The sequence below is a fragment of the Pyxicephalus adspersus genome, chromosome 11 (genome assembly GCF_032062135.1).
Source record: "Pyxicephalus adspersus chromosome 11, UCB_Pads_2.0, whole genome shotgun sequence".
NCBI classification, from domain to species: Eukaryota; Metazoa; Chordata; class Amphibia; order Anura; family Pyxicephalidae; genus Pyxicephalus; species Pyxicephalus adspersus.
Window position 1 is genome coordinate 53,277,832 of NC_092868.1, and position 24,302 is coordinate 53,302,133.

At 38.9% G+C, this 24,302-nt stretch overlaps 1 protein-coding gene across 4 annotated transcripts in view; it reads right to left on the reverse strand.

The window, feature by feature from the left end:
• Positions 1 to 1,252: 1,252 nt before the first annotated feature.
• The window catches only part of FEZ1 (fasciculation and elongation protein zeta 1), a 40,134-nt gene continuing 17,084 nt past the window's right edge, over positions 1,253 to 24,302 (reverse strand). The window contains exons 4-10 of one of the 4 annotated variants that reach the window (XM_072425990.1): positions 18,886 to 18,972; positions 12,744 to 12,792; positions 7,114 to 7,385; positions 6,951 to 7,031; positions 5,846 to 5,921; positions 4,397 to 4,462; positions 1,253 to 2,204 (exon numbers count right to left, since the gene is read on the reverse strand). In XM_072425990.1, coding sequence (XP_072282091.1) covers positions 2,188 to 2,204; positions 4,397 to 4,462; positions 5,846 to 5,921; positions 6,951 to 7,031; positions 7,114 to 7,385; positions 12,744 to 12,792; positions 18,886 to 18,972 — 648 coding nt within the window. In that variant the 3' untranslated portion in view covers positions 1,253 to 2,187. Of the gene's footprint in view, positions 2,205 to 4,396; positions 4,463 to 5,845; positions 5,922 to 6,950; positions 7,032 to 7,113; positions 7,389 to 12,743; positions 12,910 to 18,885; positions 18,973 to 24,302 lie in introns of all 4 variants that reach the window. The other 3 variants (XM_072425989.1, XM_072425988.1, XM_072425987.1) reach the window with 3 other exon arrangements.

Genomic DNA, 24,302 nt, shown 5'->3' on the forward strand with positions numbered 1-24,302 from the left:
ACTTTTGGGTATAGAATCATGCAAAGGAAAATGCCTGATTACTGTGGGAAACGTTTTCACTTGTTTTTGATTTTCATAAATTGTCAATGTCAGCTACAAACACTTATGTGGGTATAACAAGGAACCTCCTAACCACTGGTAAGCTCAATGGTTAAATGTTGGTATATGCCAGTGCTCTGGAACACAGAAAATCAGGCAGGAGTTTAGCTATACAGCCAGACAGCTAGCATTTTCAGGAGGACAGCCAATGCAATATGTATTTTATTTCACAGGTTTACTTCAAAAATATTCAAAAATAACCCTTAGCAACTTTTAGTTTGACAGCCAAATGTACAGCTGCAGGTTCCTTCAGAGCTAACTCAGTCTCTTTAAATAAAGCATTATCATAGCAGTCTTCAGGAAGAAAACAATAAAAAAAAATCTAAACTCTAAGAAATCCAGTGTATTAAAAAGTGCCATCTCTAGAATTAAAAGCATCTTTAAATTAAAAAGAAACTAATTTCAAAACCCCCCAAAACACAAAAAATCCCACAGGGCACTCTGATCCATCTGGAGGTCTCTTCCATCGGGTCCCATGTTGTCCCAGCATCCATCTTCAGGCCAGCACTCTGGGCTCTGCCATCTTTAACTCTTCCTCTGGGTGACGTAGGTTGGAAAAAAACTTGCAGGTCTCACTCCGCTTGCGTGACATCGGCAATTTTTTTCACTTTTCACAAAAAGGCTCCTTCTGCGCATGCCCGAGATGCTCGGGCATGAAGAGAAGGAGCACCCATGGGCCTCACGGGACGCGTGAAAGAGGTATTCTAGGAAGCTTTGCGCTCATTCTCGATTGCCTAGGTGATCCAGAATTAGGGGGCGGTGCTGCACTCTTTTTTTAAATAAAAAAAAAGGGTGTTGCACAAAAAAAAACAGAATTTTTACTTTACATTAAAGGGTTGTCTATCCTTTTATGTAAAGTGAAAATTATGAGTTTAGGTACGCTTTAAACTTGTCATTGATTAATTGATTTTTTTTTTTGCCTGATAGATACACTGTTATAGTACATTGGGTTTCTTGGAGTGCAGATGGGTTCTTTTTCTTATGGTCTTGCTAGGGAGCCTGAAGAAGTTTTAATGATTAGCACCCAAGTTGGTTAGATACCCAGACATCAGATGCTTGGGGGTGGCACCTTCTTTATTGGCATAAGTGAAAGGAATCATTCACTGACTTCTAATACTCCATTCACAAATAATAACACAGCACACACTGAGAATTCACTACATGAGTTTTATTTTACTATCATGTAAATATATCGCAAGATACATTCTAACACACTACAATGTACAGAGACCTCCCTTGTGGCGCAGTCGCCACCTCATCCATCTGTCCGTCTTGAGGTACCGTATTGCTGCATTAATGATAAATTAGAGTGTGATGGGGGCAGATGATAATACTTCTGGTGATACTCAGGTAAGGAAACGCTTTCCAATAAAGCTACTTGTTTGGCAAAGCGCACACACGTGACATACAATCTGGTATCTTCTCCCGACACTTCCACAAAATAACTCAATACAAGGAAAAGATAGACACCAAGGTACAAGAGACAGGTCTGAAGTTCGGCAACGAAACTGGAGGTAAAAAATGTTGAACCAACTATAAATTAGATGCATGGAGCAGATTCCATTAACACTAACCCGGTACAGATAAACAGAGCCAGGAGGACGGATAGGAACACTCAGCCATTGATAACTCAATGACTGGTTTCATTCATAAGGGACCAATAGGATTGTATTATCTGCTGCTCCTCTTCCTCCAGGAATGAAAATACTGATAATACTTTATCTTCATTCAAAGCGATAACATATATTTAAGATGGCTTAATGACACAAAGTTTTTCCAAAATATAATTTGACCTTGGTTATGACAATTGAACAAGACCTCCCGGTAGGAGTCTGCTATGGACACACCTGACCACTACCTACAGGGGGCAGATGTGCTGGTAGAAGATTCAGAGGTCAACACAAAATATAAAAGGGGGTAAATTCCGGGCTTCTCTGAGCAGGAAGGGATTAAATTGATGAGAAAAGCAATAGGTAATAATACCGGCATGTAGTTTGGATTAATTCAATGCAAATTTAAATGTTATGTCATGCAGTCCTCTGATGTAACACATATGTTCTCCCTGATCGGTGCTGGTGAGAGGACACGTTAGGTTGGGCACAGCACTGGAGGAAAAACAAAAGAATATATTTCAGATGGAAAAAATTGCATTTACGTGGGGTGATATAATGGAGAAAATACCTTGGTGAAGATCTATTATCATTGGCCCACCTATCCCAGGATGCTGAGGATGCTTATTCCCTGATACACATCATACTGTCATAAGATAAACTAAACTCTAAAGAAGGCTTCCAAAAACAGAAGTTTTTGGATGGTTTGTAATACTGTTAGGTTTTAGGCCAGTAAAAGTCCTTAAAAATAGTAGCAGAGGTTCCTGCCATAGAAAGGATAATACAAGGTTGTTACGCTCTTCATGCATGGAATTTTATTAATTTCAGTAATTAAAAATAAAACAGAGTGAAATCAGGTTGTGGTGTACTTCAAGAACCGTATTACACCAACATGTTTTTTACATAATCCCTTCTTCAGCAGAGCCTCCATACCTGTCCTTTAAAGCAGCAGTCGCCAACCAGTGGTCTGTGAGAAATTTTGGTGGACAACAGAAAAATGTGGACAATATTTGCAATTTTTATGTTTTATAAATAATAAAACAAAAATAAAATTCTAATAAATCCTTATATTCGGAATGAGCATTTTTGCCTTTATATTGCACTAAATTCACAAACTGTACTAGAGGCGGAAAAACAAGGGAAGCGCAGCGTGACGTCAGTCAAAAGGCAACCGTTACCGAGCCGTACTCTTCAGTATTGTTTCCACCATTACAACAGTCACCCCGCTCCGCCAATACCGATTCTCATCCAATTGTTTTATTTTATTTGTTTATTTCTCAGATGCTCTTTTAGGTAAGTATGACCTTAGCTGTGTATTTTCTTTCACTGTTATATTTAATGGCATCAAATAGTTTGACTTTGATAATTATCATGTCTTGTTTGGCCTTAGATTGGCCTTAGGGCTCTATTTAAAAAGGAATCAGACATTCCCCCACCATTCCCTGGTGGGAATTTATTACTCCCATTGAAACACATTGACCTGGAACTTCTTCACATGACAATGTCCGATTTCCTGTTTATAAATAGAGCCCTAAGTGTTTCATAGCTCTACATCTTTAGGAGGAAAGGTATGGAGGCGCTACATATGTCCTGAAGAAGTGTTATGTAAAGCTATGAAACGAGTCGTTGTTTGAAGAACACTACATCCTGCTTTCACTCTTTTTTTTTGGCAGGAACCTCTGCTAAAGTTTTGCAATTTGGGAAGTATAGAATAGAACACGTCAGAAAAACCCAAAGATGGCCAGAAGTAACAGGCAGGCATATAGCATTTTCAAAAGCAGGTGAACAACTGCAGCCCCTGCGTATTAAAGTTTACTTTAAAGGGAACGTACATTAGTTTATCCATTATTGTTAATTATGGTCACAGGTAAAAAAAAATCTTTTTTTATTTAATATGAAATAGTATTATATAAATTAAAATAAATATAAATTAAATATAAAAAAGTAATATTAATATAAAAATAAATAATATTGGTTTAAAACAATAAATGAAAGCAGTTTATTACTGCTCATTATGTCTCCATGGCATTCATGGCTCGCCAGAGGCCCCAGAGACTCATCTCCCCATCCAAGAGACTGAAAAAGTTGGGCCCCGCACCTTTCCTATTTTGCATATTGTATGTCTTTGAATTGATGATGTTCATTTGATAAGAAATCTTGTATTTAGGAAAAAAAACACAGCAACCCAACTTTTGGACGGTGATCTAAAACATTTATCAGAAATGTGGTGCAGTTTTTGCAAGTTTGTGAAATTTAGAGATCATAGTTCCGAGAACTCAGTTATGTTAATCTCGACTTCAACTCCAAAGTCACACTGTGGCCACTCCCCCAACCTCACCATTGGTCATTTACTATGATGCATGTTGTTGCTGACCAATAGTGAAAGGGAGGTGGGACATACAGAACCGTGCACTCTAGACATCAGGGCTCAAAAGCTTGGCACTTATGTGCTCTTGTTATCAACTGGAGCTGGTAATCAAAGCCTAACCGACTAGCAATCAACTTAGATATTATTATAGGGATTAAAAATGGAAAAGTCAGCTGCCCAGGAACCGCACCTTTGATAAATATGATGATTTTTGGTACATGTGGTTGAATATGATTAAATGGAGTGATGATGGTATAGGTAAGTGACACACATATCAGGCCAAGCTATTCCAACAGATACCTATAAAGAAATGATTTACCCTTTAAAATGTAATCCGTTAATAACATGGGGACCTTTTCACTGTCTTCTTTCATTGCATACAATACTGCAGAGAAAACACAAACTGTTATTACCATTCCATAGTGCTAATCGAGACAAATCAGTATTAAAGATCATTAAGCCCCTGACTGGCAGGAAAGCCAGTCAGGGGATCACTTTCACATTCACAGTCCTTATTTCTGTCCTCATGCCCCTTATTATATTATTATTATTATTGTTATTATTATTATTATTATTATTATTATTAAACAGGACTTATATAGCACCAACATAATATGCAGCGCTGTACATTAAATAGCGACAAATATGAGTGCCCATGTGTCTAGGTGCCAGGACCTGTTGTCAGTGTCATGTACGAGATTCTGGTCTGTGTAACATTTTATTGTCTTATCATTGCTTTGTAAAAGTCTAAATCAGAAGGGTGGCTGATGGGCAGCCCCCCGAAGTTATTTGGTGGGTATGGGTGGATAAAGGCCTTCCAGCTGCTCATTATCTACCCATCTACCACCTCCTCTATGTGTTAAAATAGAGATAATGAGCGTGGGCACTATTATTATGTTAAAGTATAGTGTAGGTGTTTGATGGGCAGTGGATGGGCATATAGTAAATAACTGGTAGGCATTCCACCACCCATAATTACCCATCAGCTGCCATTGGAATGATTCAGCCCGTAGGACCAATTTACACATATGGTGAGGAGGTGGTGCAGATATCCATTCTTCATTACAGATAATCACAGTCACTAAGCAGACGCTTTAAGAAGCATCATGCCCAATACCACCCAAAAGGTATCAATTGGGGAGGTTTGGGGCAGTTTGAGGTGGCTGATGACCCCTTATAAAAACCATGACACTATTCATTAATTTTGAATAGGCATGGAAGTGGCAGGAATGTGTGTATGTGCTTAGCCCTACTAGAGAAACCCAAAAATTAAAAAAACAAAAAAAAAATTCATAAAAAAAATTATGACATGCTTTGTTACCCCCTAAGATAGGCCCATGGCTTAAAAGCAAAAAAGGACTCAACCAATTAAAACAGAGGACCAAGCACTGTTTCCCTTTGGCCTTGTGCTTTCATGGAGGTCAGCTATCATTTTTTTAGAGCTCCCATCATGCAATCCGTTAACTGAAAAATCCAGGAATAAAGCAACTGCATACTGCTGTGCTGTCACATGGGGGCAGTATTGCACCACACAAACAGCAGCAAAAACCTGTACCTATTGGCTAAGAATATGAATTAATTAGTGTAGTTATTATTATTATTATTATTATTAATAAACAGGATTTATATAGCGCCAACATATTACAACATATTACACAGCACTGTACATTAAACAGGCGTTGCAAATGACAGACAGTGACACAGGAGGAGAGGACATATACAAAATATAAGCAGGATTATTATTCCAAAATATTAACCCTAAACTTACTGTTTGTCAGCATCTGCAGGTCCTCCACGGAGGGGGGTGTTGCTTTCTTCTCATAGGGGATGACTGTGTTCAAATACTGCATAAAAAATGGAAATATTAGACCTGGAAGGGATCCGAGAACTTTTCTAGTTTTTATTTTATTGATCATCACCAATAATTTGTGTATTCAAGGAAATTTTGCATCGACTTTCCTGTATTTTAGGAATGGTGGCCCTGCACTTAAAGCCCGTGGCCCTGATTTATTTTAATGTCTTCAAGGCTGGAGAGGATACACTTTCATCAGTGAAGCTGGGTAATTTAGCAAACCTGAAATGATCTGGTCCACAATTAAAAACATTTGCTAACAAACCTGGAATGGATTTCCTAGAAGTTCTTAGTTATTTGTTAGCAAATGTTTTTAATTGTGGACCAGATCATTTCAGGTTTGCTAAATTACCCAGCTTCACTGATGAACGTGTATCCTTCCCAGCCTTGGAGCGCTTTAATAAATCAGAGCCATTTATTTTAGTTTTGTATAATGCAAGAAAAGGGTAAAACCCTCATCAGGTTATTATTTACTATCTGCACCCAAACAAAGAGGTTTCTTATCACTTCATGTCCTAAACGTGTAACTGGACATTAGGGAAAGTCTCTCTAAAGAGAACAAACTTTTCATCCTGAAGTTATTCCTAGCATAGGTGTCCCCATTAGAGGATTTCCCTCTCCTATTGTTCTGATGACAACTCAAAATTGTGAATTTCCCTAACTTGACAGTTGTCATCAAGACAGATAAAGGGGGTAACTTTTCCCAACAGGAAGGGTCACAACCAGGGTTCCTCCAGAGGTTGCTGGGGGTTCATTGAGCAAATTGAACTTGTAATTTACACCAATGATCTGTAAGGTTGACATTCTTCCCAATGGGCAGCAATGTAAGAGGAATTCTTCCCACTGACCCCCACATTAATGTACTGAGATCTGTGGATATGGTAATTATAAGAGGGGTTTCCTGAAGACCTGAAAGTTTTTTCAAGGGTTCCCACATGATAAAAATGGAAGGTTGGTCTAACCCTAACCAGGGTCCCCATAATAAAAGAATCTCCTATCCCATTATCTTCTGCAGACTCACCTGTTTCTCATTCCCAGAATTCCCGAACGTCTGTCGGATTCCGGTCTGCAGGATGTTGGAGATTCCCTCCATGCTGAAGCGCTGCAGAAAAAGCCAGAAAAGGTCATGATGGGTACAATATTGGGGTGACACACAATCCTATCTGGGGTAATCACCCATTTACCTTCATGGGCATCTGGCCGTGTCTCTCAGTGCGGTTGCTCTGCAGGCTCAGCCCTTTCTCTTTCCTCCTCTTCTTCACCAGCTCTCTATGTTCCTTCTGCTTGTTCTGCACCTCCAGGAGGGCTGTGATGAAGGAATTCTTCACCTCCTTCTCAAACTCCAGCTCATCCCTTCTGGCCAGTTGCTGCACCAGCTCCTCCGAGTATTCGCAGATGGCGTGCTCCACGCGCTCCAGTAGTTGGGTCAGCTCCTCGCTACTCATGTGCTGAAGGCCTGCTGGTGGTCAGAAGATGGAGAACATCCATTGTTATACATTGCAGAGATCAATTAGGAGCATGATTTGGGGTTATATGGGAACTGGAACCCAACCCCGTACCACAAGCCAACCCATGTCATGGTAAAATGTCTACACCAGTCACACATACACTTCAATGGGGAACCATGTGCATGTCCAACATGTGGTGTGCTTGGGTGCCACTCATTATTAATGGCACCCCAGGCTGGTTTTAGGGATAGATAAACTGGACAATTGCCCACCTTCTCTAGGGTTTTATTAAAAACAATGGCAGGGGTGCAGAGTACAGGCCTTTCATATTTGTCCAGAGCCCTATAAGGTCTAAAACCATCCCTCATGGCACCCTAAACACACCTTTCCAACACATTATAGAGCAGCGCGTGTCAATTCAAGGCCATATGTTGCCATTTGGCACATGGCATGCACCATGCATTGGGCACCACAAGGGCATGAACTGCTGATTGCAAGGCAACATGTGCGCAATTTGCAAAATGCCTTGAGTGAGAATAAGCCTTGAGACAGGTAGAGTATCCATCTACCTAGATGTTCTTGTAATCTATTTGCCACCATTTTTACTTTGCTAGAGAGCAAAATACTGCAAGACAATGCTGGGCTACCGGCATAATCACCAACTAACCACATGTGTTAACCCGACCATGCTGAGACTTCAACAAGACAACTTTTATTAGTGCTATCCACAAATATATTTGTATTTTATTTCATGATACAATTCTATGGTGGAGTATACCCCAACCATTCGGAGATCCCCAAGTCAGCCAATCAGAAGTCATTGCACTGTGTACAATATTTAGCCCCTCCAATCATGGGGACAGGTGAACCACAGGGCTCCATATTGGATTTGCTCAAGCCGTTGTACACATGACATGATGTGAGCACAGCTTCATTTACTTAGACTCAGTACACTGGTGTCGCCAATTAACCGACCGTTCTGATCCATTATCCAATTGGTTCCTTATGGTTAGTTGACTGCTGATTCACTTGGGATCTGATTAAGTTGTGAAGTGAATATCAGCCCTTGTGTGCCAGCCCTAAAGTGTTCTACCCATGTTTCCAAATCCAATGTAGCCTATTAGCCCTCGGGAACAATTTATCCAAGCAAAGAATCTCATTCTCATTCATATCAACTTTTCCATCTCTGCTGACCATCAGCACAAACTACACTTATATGGAAGATGATAACATTTTATTAGAAATCAATAATGACTTCCACAACCATAAAAAAACTCTGCTGCTCGAGTGCCTTCTTTATAGGCCGATGAACAAACCTTGTTAAAGTCAATGTAAACCCTAAGTGGAGGACTTCGGATCCTAAAGTTGTGCCATGGTTTATTATTTTTAGCAAACATGTTTTTACCTATTATTATAATTATTATTATTAATATTATCTATTTTAATAATATCAGTGCTTCCAATCCCCCCAGCTTCCTGTCTATATTCATTTCCTCCCAGCAGTTGCTCAGTGCAGGTTTTCTAATGGTGACAATGGCAGAATATTCCAATGCTTTGCCAGGGTCACTTATATTGCTTATGTGACCGACTGACAATACAGGAATGCGTTTAGATCACAGGGACGATACATTGCCACCTATAACAGGTGCATTACCTAAAAATCTTTATGGTGGATTCATGAATTATTATTTTAATAAAAGCAGAAGAATAAAACCTAATGAAAATGACCTTAAAGGGACATTAACATGTTTAAGGTTATGTGTGATTGCAATGATTGGGGTTACATTTAATTCATATAAACCTCTATAGGGGTGTTGTGTAATACAAAGGCTTTGGTTCACCAATATTTTTCTCATTCTCTCTCATGGCTGCCAAGACATGGAGCCATGGAGAAATGTCATAAGAATAAACATATCAGAGATGTTCACTCACCAAGGTTAATTATCACCTTGCAAGGGAAAATTCAATAAAAGTAGTGACCCTAATTTATTAAAGCTCACCAAGGATGGAGAGGATACACTTTCATCAGTGAAGCTGGGTCATCAGCAAACCTGGAATGGATTTCTTCAGTCATTCGCTTTTTGCTAGCAAATGTTTTGAAGCCTGGGCCAGATCAATTCCAGGTTTGCGGGATCACCCAGCTTCACATATAAAAGCATATCCTCCCCAGTATTGGAGAGGTTTAATAAATCAGGCTCGAATATTTCGCTGTAAAGAATACCAAATCATATGCAGGGAATTAAAAAAAAAAAACATTTTTTTCTTGCATCTGATGGATGATTAAAGTCAGCGGAGCTTCTTCTGATTTACAATATGAGCTAAATATGATCATTTTTGCAAGGATATATTTCAATTTATTATGGGAACAGCCTATATTTCTTTATTAAACCAAACTCATTAGCTCCCCTCTTTCTATTTAATTTCTAATAATATATATTATTACATTGAGATTAATATGCAATTTATTATATTTTCCCATATAAAGCACAAGGCCTAAATTGCATTTTTTTGCGACTAAGGATAAGCAAAGGTCATTTTTTTTTTTAATAATATTTAATATTAGTTCCACATATAAATGTGACAAATTTGAGCATCGTCACAGATGAATGCGCTGCAATATTTGTTCTTTGTCTACAGTAAATTCAACTCCTGCTTACAACTATTTTCCAGCAGGTGGCGCTCGGAGCTCACATGTGTAACAATAGCTATTGGCATTGCAGTTATTATTAATATTAATAAAATAGATTTATATAGCGCCAACATATTACGCAGTGCTGTACAAAAAATAGGGGTTGCAAATGACAGACAAATGCAGACAGTGACACAGGAAGAGGAGAGGACCCTGTTCATACCATCTCATAATATGATTGTCTATGGGCTGTGGATAAGATGATCGAGTTATGTTTGCACATTGTGCTGTAATTCTGCCGGGTGATCCAGCAAACCTGAAATGGATTTCTTCAAAGTAATTTGCTAGCAAATGTTTTGAATACTGGACCAGATCAATTCCAGGTTTGCTGGATCACCCAGCCTTGGAGAGCTTTAATAAATCAGGCCCAGTCTGTGAATGGTGAAATGCACTTAGCATGCATAAGGCTGAATTCAAAAGGCTATAACATAAAGATAAGGAGCTTTACTTTCAGCCATGTGACTGTAATTTTCAAATCTCATTGGACACAGATAACAAAATATTGGGACTTTTTTTCAGTTAGGAATCCCTATTAGCATTGCTTGAACATGTGTCTGTTTGGTTCGAAGAACGTTTGGCTGAACAGAGATCAATGTTCGGTTTCAGGTGAAGCAAAATTACAGTTTACTTTGGCAAATTTTGGAGCTTTTATTTGTAGCATTGGACCTGATTTATTAAAATAAAGCTCAATACTGGAGAAGTTAGACTATCATGGGTGAACCTGGGTGATCCAGCAAACGTTTAATGGATCTAGTCCAGTATTGAAAACATTTGCCAAATAATAGCAATAGCAATATAGCGATTCTTAAGAAATCCATTCCAGGTTTGCCGGATAACCCGGGTTTCCCACGATAGTCTATCTCCTCCAGTCTTGCAGAGCTTTGTGTCGAAATTGTAAGCGAGAACACCCGGTGTAAATTCGCCAATCGCATTCATTGATCAGCTCAGTGTGCGAGGAAAGCTTTCTCCAGCCACTTAGAGAAAACTGGAGGTTTTGAATGGGGAGACTTGTCTCTATTTAACCTCTAGTGCCAGGGATCACACACAGGATTCCCAGGGCTGCATGAACAAATGCAGTCCTGAGAATCCACTGCGATCCCGGGGCACAAGAAGCTAATTAACCTCTGCAGTTCAGTTCCCACGGTCACCGGGCTGTACTTATCAGCCCAGTGACCGTGGGAACTGAACTGCAGATGAACTCTCAATGGAGAAACTCCATTGAGAGTTCATCTGCAGTTCCACTGTGATCCCAATTAACAGTAACCTCTAGTGCCAGGGATCGCAAACAGGAGCATTCCCAGGGCTGTAAGAATAAATGCAGCCCTGAGAATCCTCCTGTAATCCTGGTTTTGCGAAATCAGTTTACCTAAATTTTGTGGACCCAACGGAAGGTCAAGGACATTTTCGCGGGAATGCCAGAGGCAATCTCGCTCATCCCCACAAACAATATATTTTTTCAAACTTCATGTTTACAGAGTGAACTAAAAGTATGCATACATATATAGTTACATAGTAGGTCAGGCTGAAAAAAGTCCAACAAGTTCAACCACTAGGTAAATAAACATATCCCAGATATAAAACCACATGGAGACAGTTGGTCCAGAGGAAGGCAAAAGAAACCCTGGTACAATTTGGTTCAACAAGGGAAAAAATTCCTTCCTGATTCTACAAGGCAATCAGAAGTTCCCTGGATCAACGTCACTGTTATTTTTATTTTAAAGCTTATATAAGGGTAAAACAACATTACATTACATGTAAAGCATGATTTTGGCCTGATGATAAGCACTATACACTCATTACTATCAAAAAGTGTTACCCAGTAAGATAAAGTTCTCACGTTCGCAGCAGGTAGTCCCAGAACACAAGTAAATAATTGCAAACGCTTAGGGTACCAACGCGTTTCACCTTTAATAGGATTCTTTAGGGGTAGATATGACATGTGATGTGATAGATATCTGGGGCTTCATGGAGTTGGAAAAAGTTTGAGATAAAAGTATGAAGTTCACATTGCCAAAAGTTATGTACAGACAAATCAGGGGGAAAGCTGGAGGTGTCTTTTAGGCTGCCGTGTTTTTATTTAAACTGTGAAAGATGTGATTTAATAAGAAGTGCCTTTAAAGTCTATTTATTGATGATAAAGGTATTGTGGAGAAAGTTTGGATGTGGCACCCAATCTTACCCCAACCCCTTGTGGATAGTAAAGAAATGTTAGGCTCCAGCATATTGTGATGGTTTGGAGGTCCAGTCTTACTCTTAGTAGGCCAGGTATTATTAATATTATACATTATGCATTATATTACATACAGACACCCTTACTACAATATATTATGATGGTTTGGAGAACCAGTCTTACCCTCAGCGGTCCAGGGATAATAAATAATATATATTATGCATTGTATTAGACTATGGACTTTGTACAGCGCTGCGTAATATGTTGGTGTTATATAAATAATATGTAATAATACACCTTACTACGATATATTATGATGGTTTGGAAAACCAGTCTTACCCTCAGCAGTCCAGGTATAATAAATATTATATATTATGCATTGTATTAGTCTATGGACTTTGTACAGCACTGCGTAATATGTTGGTGCTATAAAAATACTGTGTAATAATACAAATAATAATACACGTTACTACATTATATTGTGACGGTTTAGAGGACCGGTCTTACCCTCTGCGGTCCAGTTGTTGTTGAAGGTCTTGCTCAAGGCCTGCATTTCCTGTAAGAGGACGGAGTCAGAGTGAGTGGAAATTTCTTCCAGATCATTGTCCTCTTCATCGAGTTCCTCCTCCGGGTCTGGGGAGTTCTGCATCATCTCCTCGATCTCCTCTATCACCTTCAAACCACACAATTCACACATGATTACAGTGGAAGGGAATTTGACAATAAAGTAAAAAAGATCTATCTATTATAAAACTTTTCACCATTGGTTTACATCCGTATGTGAATAGCTAATTTATATCTCCAAGATTCTCAATCAATTGGCCTGATTTATAAAAGTTCTCCAAGGCTGGAGAGAATACACTTTCATAGATCTGGTCCAGGATTCAAAACATTTGCTAGCAAATTGCAAATGACTTTGAAGAAATCCATTCCAGGTTTGTTAGATCACCCAGCTTCACTGATGAAAGTATATCCTCTCCAGCCTTGGTGAGCTTTAATAAATCAGGCCCAATGTATTGGCACATCTAATGACATGGCTAACAGTATGCATGTTGTATAGAGCCATTTATTTACATGGGGAGGACTCATGCAAAGTATTATTACATTACATCATGTATCACAATGTTATAAATGTTGTTGTAGCTATAACGTTGTATATTGACATCAGGAATATGGATGTGGTGGCTCAGTGGTTATCACCACCACTTTCCCCCTTGCAGCTTGGAGATCCCGGGGTTGGATCTCGGCCAGGACAATATCTATATTAAGTTTGCACATTCTGCCCATGTTTGTAGGGGTTTCCTCTCACATCATAGTAGGTTTATTGGCTTCCCTAAAATTTAGTATAGTATAGTATAGATTGTAAGATTGTGAGGGACAGTTAGTGGCATGACATGAACTCTGTAAAGTGCTATGACGGTGCTACATAATTACTTGAGAACCACCAGGGAGATTTCACTTCTGTTCCTGGTCCACCACAAAGAAAGAATCAGTAAACTTCTTTCCAAGTTATTAATTCAATGTTTGGCAATTGTAACTAAAATCAGATTCCCCCAAAGGTGAATTCCCTTTATTTCTATTCCAATGATAACCATAGAAATACACTCACTTCCTGTGGGGGTAACAAGTTAAATGGATAAAAAAAATAAAAAAATCCCCCCAGCAGAAATATAGAAAGCAAGAAAAAGCCTACATATGGTCAAACAGTTCTACATGGTATACCTGCCGTGTCACAAAGTGGTTAATAAATTATTGCTGTGTAATTGCAAAGAAAACTAGTGCCATATGGAGCAGCGCTATACAGCTGAGCGGCCATTTATTCTGCTGATGTCGGATGATGGGATCTCTAACCATCTTGAATGGCCAAGCCGGAATGATGTCAAGCATGAGAACTAGAGTTCATTTATGCCTTGCAGACAGCTATGCTTATATATTATATATTATAGAAAAAAATTTATAGGGACTTTAAAGGCAGCAAACAATAATTGATGAATAATTAATAATTATTATAATTATTTATCAAATGAAAATCATGATTATTTAGGTTATTATATAAAAGACATAGCGAAGGCAAATATAAAAAATACACCTCTAAATATCCAAATTCAATTGTACAATTCTCGGCCAAACAAGACAAAGATATATATATATATAAGAATACAGATCTCACGTGTACAGTAATGGTAAAGGGGCAAACAATGAATGTAGGATATCAATTATAATAGTTTAGTTTTAACGCGTTCCACAGATATAAATCCGCTTCATCAGATACTTTCCTTTGGAGCGGAATATATGGTTCTACGTTTGGTTCCTATATTATCCAACTCTCTACTATCCCTTTGGCTTGAATTGACTCCAACATCTTTGCCCTGAGGGCTATATAAAAAAATACACTCAATGTAGGTTGAAATTGTCTGATTTAAAAAGGAAAAGTTATTATCTCTTGAACTATATGCGTGTGGACATATGTGCACTTGTAATTGCAGCACCCCCCTCCCACCCGAAGTCTTCTTCATCCAGGAAAAAGTGGAGGTGAAGGTACATTAATAGTACTTACCTCCTTTCTGCATACATATATTGTTTCCTGATGAAGCAGATTTTTATATGTGAAACGCGTTGAAATTAAACTATTATGATTGATATCCTACATTGATTGTTTGCCCCTATACTGTTATTGTAAATGTGAGATCTATAGATATATTTGTCTTGTTTGGGTGAGAATTGCAAAATTGAATGTAGATATTTGGAGGTATGTTTTTATGTTTTGGATATTTGGAGGCATCTTTTTATATTTGCTCTCACTATGTCTTTTAAAATAATAACCTTAATAAACATGATTTTTATTTTATAAATTATTGTTTGCTGCCTTTAAAGTCCCTATAATTTTTTGAACTTTTGAAAAATCTGGGATGTGGTGGCATTGATGTAAATAGAATTGAGATTTCTTTTAAATCAATTGCAATATAGAGATGATTATGAATGAGAGGTGATTATTGTGCAAGGGTCTGCACTTCTGCAATAAGGAACCAGCCATTTTGCAAATTTCAAAGGTTTTAAGGTTTATTTCTGTATTAAGCAGCACTACTTTATAACAAATGTTCATAGCCATACACTGCAATAATGTAATGCGGTATGATTTGCATAAATCAGTACGTAAAGTGCAGAATAGAGATTTTGCCCTAAAGCTGCTGAAGAACAACAGATTCCAGCATGTTCGCAGTTCTGTTTGCAGGCCTTGTGTTATTTATGTTTGCAGCAATGATTGTAACACATTAAATGTTTTATTTCAGGGTTTACATGGAACAATCCAGGGACTGATCCCGATTATACAGTCCCTTTTCTTAGACAGATCGGAGAACTGATGGATTTGTTAAACCTTCTGCACCACCAGCGTGAGACAAAAAACAAATATCAAGCTAGCGGCTGACGGGTAAACACAGGCCTGATGTGATAAATGTCTTGAGACTCTGACGGATTTTGTTTCCATAGCAACAATCGGGCCCAGCACTGTACACGATGAGATGCATTGACGCACTTTGTCACCTGACCGCGCAGGCAGCCTCGCATCTCGTATTCCACGCTGAGCAACCGCTTATTACTCAAAGACCTGCAGCGCCAGTGACAACCTCGACAATAGCGTAACGTTAAATAGGTCACACATATCAGACAATTCAAAAAAGTAGAAAATGTTACTGGATGATGCGGAAGAGCAAATGGAGAAGACTGGATATTATATAACATACAATTTATTGCTAGAAGGTTTGGCCTGCTGACCTATGGGGTTCTTATTATACAAATGGGGTATAGCGAATCCACCGATTGCATTCCTTCAAAATGTTTTGAGGTTTTTTGTATGCCGCAGGCAATGTTGTTATGATGGGAAGCATTTCACGGCAAACCAAAGGCTCCCCTGAGTGCTGGTGTGTATTGAGCTGTCCATTTCTTCCTTTTGGATCGGTGGCAAAAGAACTTGGTTGTCTGAAAGAACTCTCACCTTTTATCACCTTAAACGCAGGGAGAATGTGGCCCCAGGCATAAGTCCATACCATTTCATTCTATTATGTATATACAGGTAGTCCCCGGGTTACATAGGAGATAGGGACTGTAGGTTTGTTCTTAAGTTGAATTTGTATGTAAGTGGGAACAGGTTTATCATTTTAATATATGCATTTAGGATAGATGTTTGTCTTAACATATTATTAGGCAGTGTGGTGTCAGTTACTGTATGAAATCCTCACTGTGAGTTAATCACAAACAAACCAAAAACAAAAAAACAACTTTATAGAGCCTAGATATTTATTAACTTGTGGAGCAAGCTGTGCTCTGCTGCTCGTAGGTTATAATTTATTTCCTTATCGGTTTTTTCTTTCATTCTTTAACAGGCCAAGCGATTGTCTAAGTTACAGGGGTTGGATTAAACCATTTAATACCAAAACTGCGTACACACATCCAATAGCTCTTGTCCGATAATCGGCTCAGGGCTGATATCAGTCGAGAATCTGGCGTGTGTACAGCGCCCGTGCAGGTGTGTTTGTAGTTTGTACCTGCCAAAGCATTTGTACTTGTGTACAGTCAGTCTTGTGATTTGCATTTGTGGCACATTTAGTTTCTAGTTCAGCCATGCAATTTTTTATGTGTTCTCCACCAATCAGAATCACCATTACCTCTATCTAATGAACAGAAAGAAAAGAAAGCAAATCCTGGGAATAGCAAAAAGCCAAAAAAAAACAAAGCAATCTAAATTAGGCAAAGTCTGCAATGATTGGCTGTAGATAATTGCTCGTCATTTAGCAGGTAAACCAGCAAATGTTCCTGTATATGAATTTTAAGTTTCCTTTAAGCCCGGGGACAGCCTATTTAAATGCCGGAAACCGTCATACATCAAAGTCTCAATCGGACAAGTTGGAACCAGAATACCAATTTACTAAATCATTCTATAAATTTGGATGTTTGCAGCAGAGCTCAGTCAAGTCACAAAAGCTAAAAAGAATCCAAATGTTCTTCACAAAGCAGGACAATGAAAACAAAGAACGATTTGTCTCTATTCATCGCTGTATGGTACATTTAGCAAAGGTTTGAATGCTGAGCAACAGAAAAGGAACAAAAGTCTGTGGGTGAGAGGATATCCTGTGGTTACAAAAGATATGGATATAATGTTCATTTCGAGATGGTCTCTGGGCAAATAATAGGCCCACATGCACATAACAGCCAATCATAGAAGGTTTATCCTAATTTAGATGATTTTGGTACTTCTTGGCTTCCTTTGCTACTTCCAGGATTATCTCTCTGCTGGGGTAATAAATGAAAATGGCATTTTAACATACCTAAGGCTGCAGTCATGTGACAATCCAGTCCCAAGTCCTCTATGTGTATAAAAAGAGGGTTTGATTGGCTGTCCACATCACTGGCTACATAAAGTGGACACTTCCTATTGGCTGTTCATTGGTGGGGTCCTCTGAGGCACCAATAAAGGAGTCTGCAGGAATACACAGGCGCAGCGACTGGGCACATCTGTAACACCCCCGCACCTGGAACCCGAACTGACAAGGGATCTGGATTGCAGGTTAAGGTATTAAAGGTAAAAAGAACATGCAGAATGGATTAGAGGGTAGGTAATATTTGCCTGGACTTTAAATTAACCCCTGGGAGACGGCAGTCCGCCCCATGACCTCTAAAAAAGTCTCTAAACTTTAAAAAAAGGGTATAGTATGTTTTCTATCAGCACTTAATTAAAGTCCTATTGCAATATATTACATCAAAAAGAGGGAGCTCGGTATTAGAATCACTCACTATTCCTTTTCCTGCCCCTACAGATGTTGAGATAAGCCATCAGCCACGCAGGGAGGGCTTAGTTTACAATGGGTCGGCCCACAGAATTACATTGTGAAAGAGAGCAGTAAAGCAAAACCATTGTGCAGCAAAGTGAAAAAAGAAAGAAAGAAAGAAAGCAATGCAATGCAGAAATATGGCTGCTCACATGTAAATATAGAACTGCTAAACATAAAATGAAAGTGTTTGTTTTAAATTAATAAAATAAATTGATAACAATAACTACATCAAGGCAATTTCCCTCCTAAGCATACATAAAAACATAAAAAATAATAATTCTTTTTTAAGCTAAACATATTATTTTAAGTTAAAAATCATCACTTTAATTATTTCCCCCTGAATACTGTTCAACCTGTATTGGAAGCTCCAGTCATTTCTATGATCACACCCTATTTCTGGACAGATATACTACAAGCGTCATCAAGCCCTCTCTTACCCTGTCTACAGCCCTTCTCTTTCAAATATTTGGTGCAGTAAATTTGATGCCAATGTCATCGGTGGGCATATACATGTCTATCATTCAATCTATTCCATGGTGAAAGTATTTCCGCCTAGATGTGATATGTGGAACCAGTCAAACCCCACAGACAGGTGCTAGGAATATATAGAGGTTTGTATAATTAAAATGAAAGGGAGCTTTGGGTGGTTTGTGGGGAGGACCCCAGAATTAATCTTTAAGACAACGAGGAACAGAAACGACTTGCCTATAACAATCAGCTTCCATTCTTCTTTATGATTATAATGTAACTGTTGCTTTGCTGCAGATAATAATCTCTTACAATAAATATAATCCTAATTCTTGGAAGTGTCAGCCCGTTACCTGGTCTGCCGTTAACAAGGGCTCCTCCTGTATCCCGGAATCATTTTCACTCTTTTCATTCAGCTCCTCCTCCTCCTTTTCATGGAACTGGAATGAGATGACGGAACCGTTTTATTCAATGACTCCCGTGTTCATCGCACAACAATCCTCAGCACAATGCAGCTATTGTCTACACCCTAAACCATCATTTGGAGAAAAACAAGATTCTGCACAGATTTATTTTCCTTTTATGTTCTGTATTATATTGTATAAGTTCTGTATTTGTATTCTGATTATTTATGAAATTTACCATCCTGTGTTGTCAGGATTTGTGTTCACTTCAAATGGGTTTTGTATTTCCATAGTCTATAGGAATGCAAAACCCATTAGAAACAGGTCAAATGAAGGTCGGAAGGTGGTCAACTGCAGGTCAAGCACACCTCCATGATGCAGTAGAAAATACACACAAAACTACATTACATTCACACCTGTTAATTATATTTTATTATATGCAGCCATGTACAACCTGAGGTCCAGCTGCTGCAGAATTTCAAGTCCCAGCTTACCTAGAAGGACAATTACATGATTTCCAGTGAACTATATATCTAATGGAAAAACCCAGATTGTCTGTTATTGTCATACTAGGCTGAATATTTAGAGCTCCCCAAGACTGGAGAAGATAGACTATCATGGAAGAACCTGAGTGATTTAGCAAATCTGGAATGTATCTGGTCCTGGATTGAAAACATTTGCCAAATATTAGCAAATGAGTTTTAGGAAATCTGTTCCAGATTTGCTGGGTCACCCAGGTTCTCCCATGATAGTCTATCTTCCCCAGTCCTGGAGAGAAATCAGGACCATTGGGCCGGATTTAATAAAGCTCTCCAAGGCTGTAGAGGATATACTTTCATCAGTGAAGCTGGGTGATCCAGGAAACCTGGAATGGTTCTGGTCCATGATTCAAAACAAATATCAACTTTGAAGAAATCCATTCCAGTTTCACTGATGAAAGTGTAACCTCTCTACCGCACTATAAGGATAGCTGTGTCCCTATACATCCATGTACATCCATTCCATTGCTCTAATTGGCTACAAGTGAATGTTTATCTCATTTTGAAAAGTGAATATAATTTGGATCTCTTTTTTTAACCCTTTGCTTTCTACCTAACATTAACACAATACAGCGATCATCCAATTCAGCATCTTCTCTTCCAGTAAAAGCTTTGCTTTTGCAAGGTCAGCCTGGAAGAAATATCCGGCTCTTATACAAGAAACTCTGCTCATTATTTGCCATTTGCAGAATTCCCTTTAGAATCGTGAGAGTGTCTGAGAAAGCAATTAAGAGGGAACTGCCAATGAACAACATCTACATTATGTAAAAATATTTACTCACACACCCATCAATGATCTTATGAAGCTACATTTATAAAGCTGGATATTTCTTACATAAGTTATAGAAGTACAAGGGACTTGGCTCCTCTACCAGACGTTGTTCCCTCTGGGAAGTCGGAAAGCTCTAAATTAGTCATTAAGTTACATAGTAGGTTAGGTTGAAAAAAGACATAAGTCCATCATGTTCAACCACTAGAGAAATAAACATATCCTAGATATAAAACCTTTAAGTCATAGTTGGTCCAGAGGTAGGCAAAAAAAACCCCGGGTACAGTTTGCATTAACAGGGGAAAAAAAATTCCTTCCTGATCCCATAAGGTATTTGGATGTTCCCTGGATAACCAGTCTCTGTTATCTTTACCTAAAGCCCTAATCCCCAGGTATATTCTGTGCTTCTAGAAATCATCCAGCTTTTTCTTATAGCAATCTATAGTAGTTGCTGAAACTACTTCCTGACGGAGCGGATTCCACATTTTCACAGACCTTACAGTGAAGAATCCCTTCCTTATCCGGAGCTTAAACTTCTTTTCCTCCAGACGCAGAGCGCCCCCTTGTCCTTTGTAATGATCCAAAAGTGAATAATTGGGAAGAGGGTTCTCTATATGGACCGTTTATATATTTATACAGGGTGATCATATCCCCCCTTACATGTCTCTTCTCAAGGGAGAATAGATTCAGTTCAGCTAATCTCTCCTCATAGCTGAGCTCCACCATTCCTTTTATTGGTTTAGTTTCCCTCCTCTGAACTAGTGCCCAAAGCTGGACTGCATAAGTACATTTTATACACCATAAACAGTTGAAAAGTCAGTTGCCATTATAAAATCAATAACACACACTCCCTATAAAGTGCCATGATGAATGGGTTCTAGGGGTAGCTGGAAAAGGTGTGTTTAGCCTGCTACCAGTTTATTTAGGGGTTCCAAATAAGTTGAAGCCATCAGAACCTACAGCCTAGATCTTCACTAGTCATTTACATCAGTGACTGTGCCATGTGTGCAAGAATTGTATACACGCAACTTGGTCAAAGTTGGAAAGGCCATGTTGCTTTGTGTCTAATTCTAACTCTGTAGGAATAATTCATCCAGCCAATAAAATTCATATGAACTGCTCAGCCCTGTTGCTCATTGATTACAATATTGCATTTCCATTGGAAAGAGCCACTTAAAGCGTACCTAAACTCAGAAAATTTCACTTAACATAAAAGGGTGGACAACCCTTTTAAGTTAAGTAAAAATGTTTTAGTGGAAGACCCCTTTTTAATTAAAAGAAAGTGCAGCCCCGCCCCCTAAATCTCAATCATCTAGGAGGTCAAGAATGAATGGGAGCACAAAGCCTCCTGGGATACCTACATCACGCATCCCGGGAGGCTCCTGGGTGCCATCTCAGGCATGCACGGAAGGAGACTTTTTGTGAGAAAGAATAATTTTCATGCATGCGCAGTGAGATCGAAAAGTTTTTTTTTTTTTCATCCTACGTCACCTGATCTCGCGCCAGGGTTGGGTATTGTAGGATGAAAAACCAGGAAGAAAAGCAGAAGATGGCGGCGCTGAGACAGATGCCAGGATGACACAGGACGTGATGTAAGATACCCCCGGATCAATCGGATTGCCCTGTGGGATTGAAGGTAAGTGTTTTGTTTTGTGCACTTTTGGGTTTAGTTCCCCTTTAATGGCTTGGCTGCATACACGGTTCAGGTTAAAGTGAAATCCACCAGCCAGAAAGAATGTACTGTATAGCATTTGCATGCTATACAGTACTCAGTGTTTGGACCTAGCCACAACCCTAAAAAGACCATCTGGTGCCTAAATCCCATATAATTGGGGGAAGAAGAACCTTCACAATTTGCCATTGACTACAAGTCGGAGAAGCTATTTCAGATTGTTATAACATTTGATTTGATCCATCTCCATGCTTTGTGATGTGAATATAATTGTACACGTGAATTCAGCAGGAAATATGGATAGACCTTTCAAAGTACAGCAGAAGATTTCAAGCCATTGATTGAGGTTTACTATAAAGTATTGATTGCAGGGATGCTTATCAAGCAATTTACTGTTGAGAACACTTACTGTAGATGAATCCGTAAGCTGCTTCTATAGCAACAGATATGAAGGATGATGGACAGCAATCCATTCTCAGATCGGTTATAAGTAAGATGTTGGGAGCCATGATGGCGGGGGTACAAGGTGTCCGAAATCTTGGCATGGCAAGAAGTCATTAAGCTAGGGATTTCTTTTTTACCAGCCCGGTGCAATGTGAAGCAGAATACATGCAGAGCGACTGGTCACAAAGTAGTTAATGCTACATAGTTATATAGTAAGTCAGGTTGAAAAATGACATAGGTAAATCAAGTTCAACCACTAGGGAAATAAACATATCCCAGATATAAAACCCTATGGACATAATCCAGTGGAAGGTAAAAAATAAAACCTGATACAATTAGCTCCAACGGGGTAAAAAAACTCCTTCCTGATCCCATGAGGCAATCTGATGTTCCCTGGTCACCGTTATCTTTGCATTAAAGTTTTATTAGCCAGTTATATTCTGTGCTTCCAGAAATCATCCAGCTTTTTCTTAAAGCAATCTTTAGAAAATTGCTGAAACTTCTTCCCGAGGGAGCTGATTCCACATTTCACAGACCTTACAGTGAAGAATCCCTTCCTTATCCAGAGCTTAAACTTCTTTTCCTCCAGACACAAAGAGTGCCCTCTGCTACTAATGATTCATTTTCTTTTTGCAGCTGCTGTATATTTTTGTCAGCAAAAATCCTATTTATTTCCTTACAACCACAGCAAATGATATATGTACACGGAATACACCATGTTACTGTTTTACCAATACAGCTATGGGGTATGATACATGCAATGCTATTGTTAGTGCAAAATTGGCCAATTAGATTTTTTCACAATGAAAATAGAGTTTCCCTGCATAGATCTACTACATTCAATCTGATCTTTAATCCAGAGAAATACTGCAACGCAATTTCCTATTTTTCTTATATAGAAACAGACTCAGCTAATATTACACTGCAAGAGTAATTAAAGCTGCTGAGCCATCATGATTGGCTTTTGGCTTTATACTCTTTCCTATAATTCCTTGGTACTGCAGACCCGACACTCTGCAATGGCAAATATGAAAGACCGGGTTACAGTACTGCATGCCAAATGCAAAGCTGGAGTCAGCACAGTTAAATGTTTGTGATAAAAGAAGGACACTATCTGCATGGAGTTTGCAGGTCCTCCCCGTGTTTGCGTGGGTTTCCTCCAGGTACTCCAGTTTTCCCACAATTCAAAAACATGCAGTTAGGTTAATTGGCTTCCCAAAATCGCCCTTAGACTATAATGAAGACATATGACTATGGTAGGGACATTAGATTGTGAGCCCCTTTGAGGGACAGCTAGTGACATGACTATGAACTTTCTACAGGGCTGCGTAATATGTTGGTGCTATATAAATACTGTGTAATATTAATAACAAACCCTGAGTGCCAGCAGAACTTAAAAAGCTAAACCACACCAATTGCCAATAAGCCTATGGAATTTAGGAAGTCTTCAGAAAGTGTTCAAATATCTGAGATGACAATTGTCCAATTGGTTGATGGAGAAGGGAGAAATATTGGAGAAAGACATATTGCAATATCATGACTGCTACTTCTCCATAGGATGGTGCCTGCGGAGGTTCTCCTCCTACACCTTGAAGGAAAATAAACAATAAAGACTTTATGTGCCAGCAGGTATGTTGGGTCTTTTAGTAGAAAAGACTTCATAGGTTTCTTCTGTTCAAACAATTCTTTTATTTATGTGATGCACAGTACAATGTACAAAAATAGAGTAGGGATCCAAAATATAAGAATTCAAGGGTGCATGCATGGGAGGTAAATTATTGGTGCCTGCTCAATGGGAGAAGCAAGCAGGGAACAGAGGGAGAAATAGAGGAAGATGGCATAACTGCATTGGGGTAAGGATCCTGAACATTTTGACCTCACATCTCTGGTTAAAAGTATGTTCTACATCAGTGGTGACATAGCCAACAGAGGGCCCTTGTGC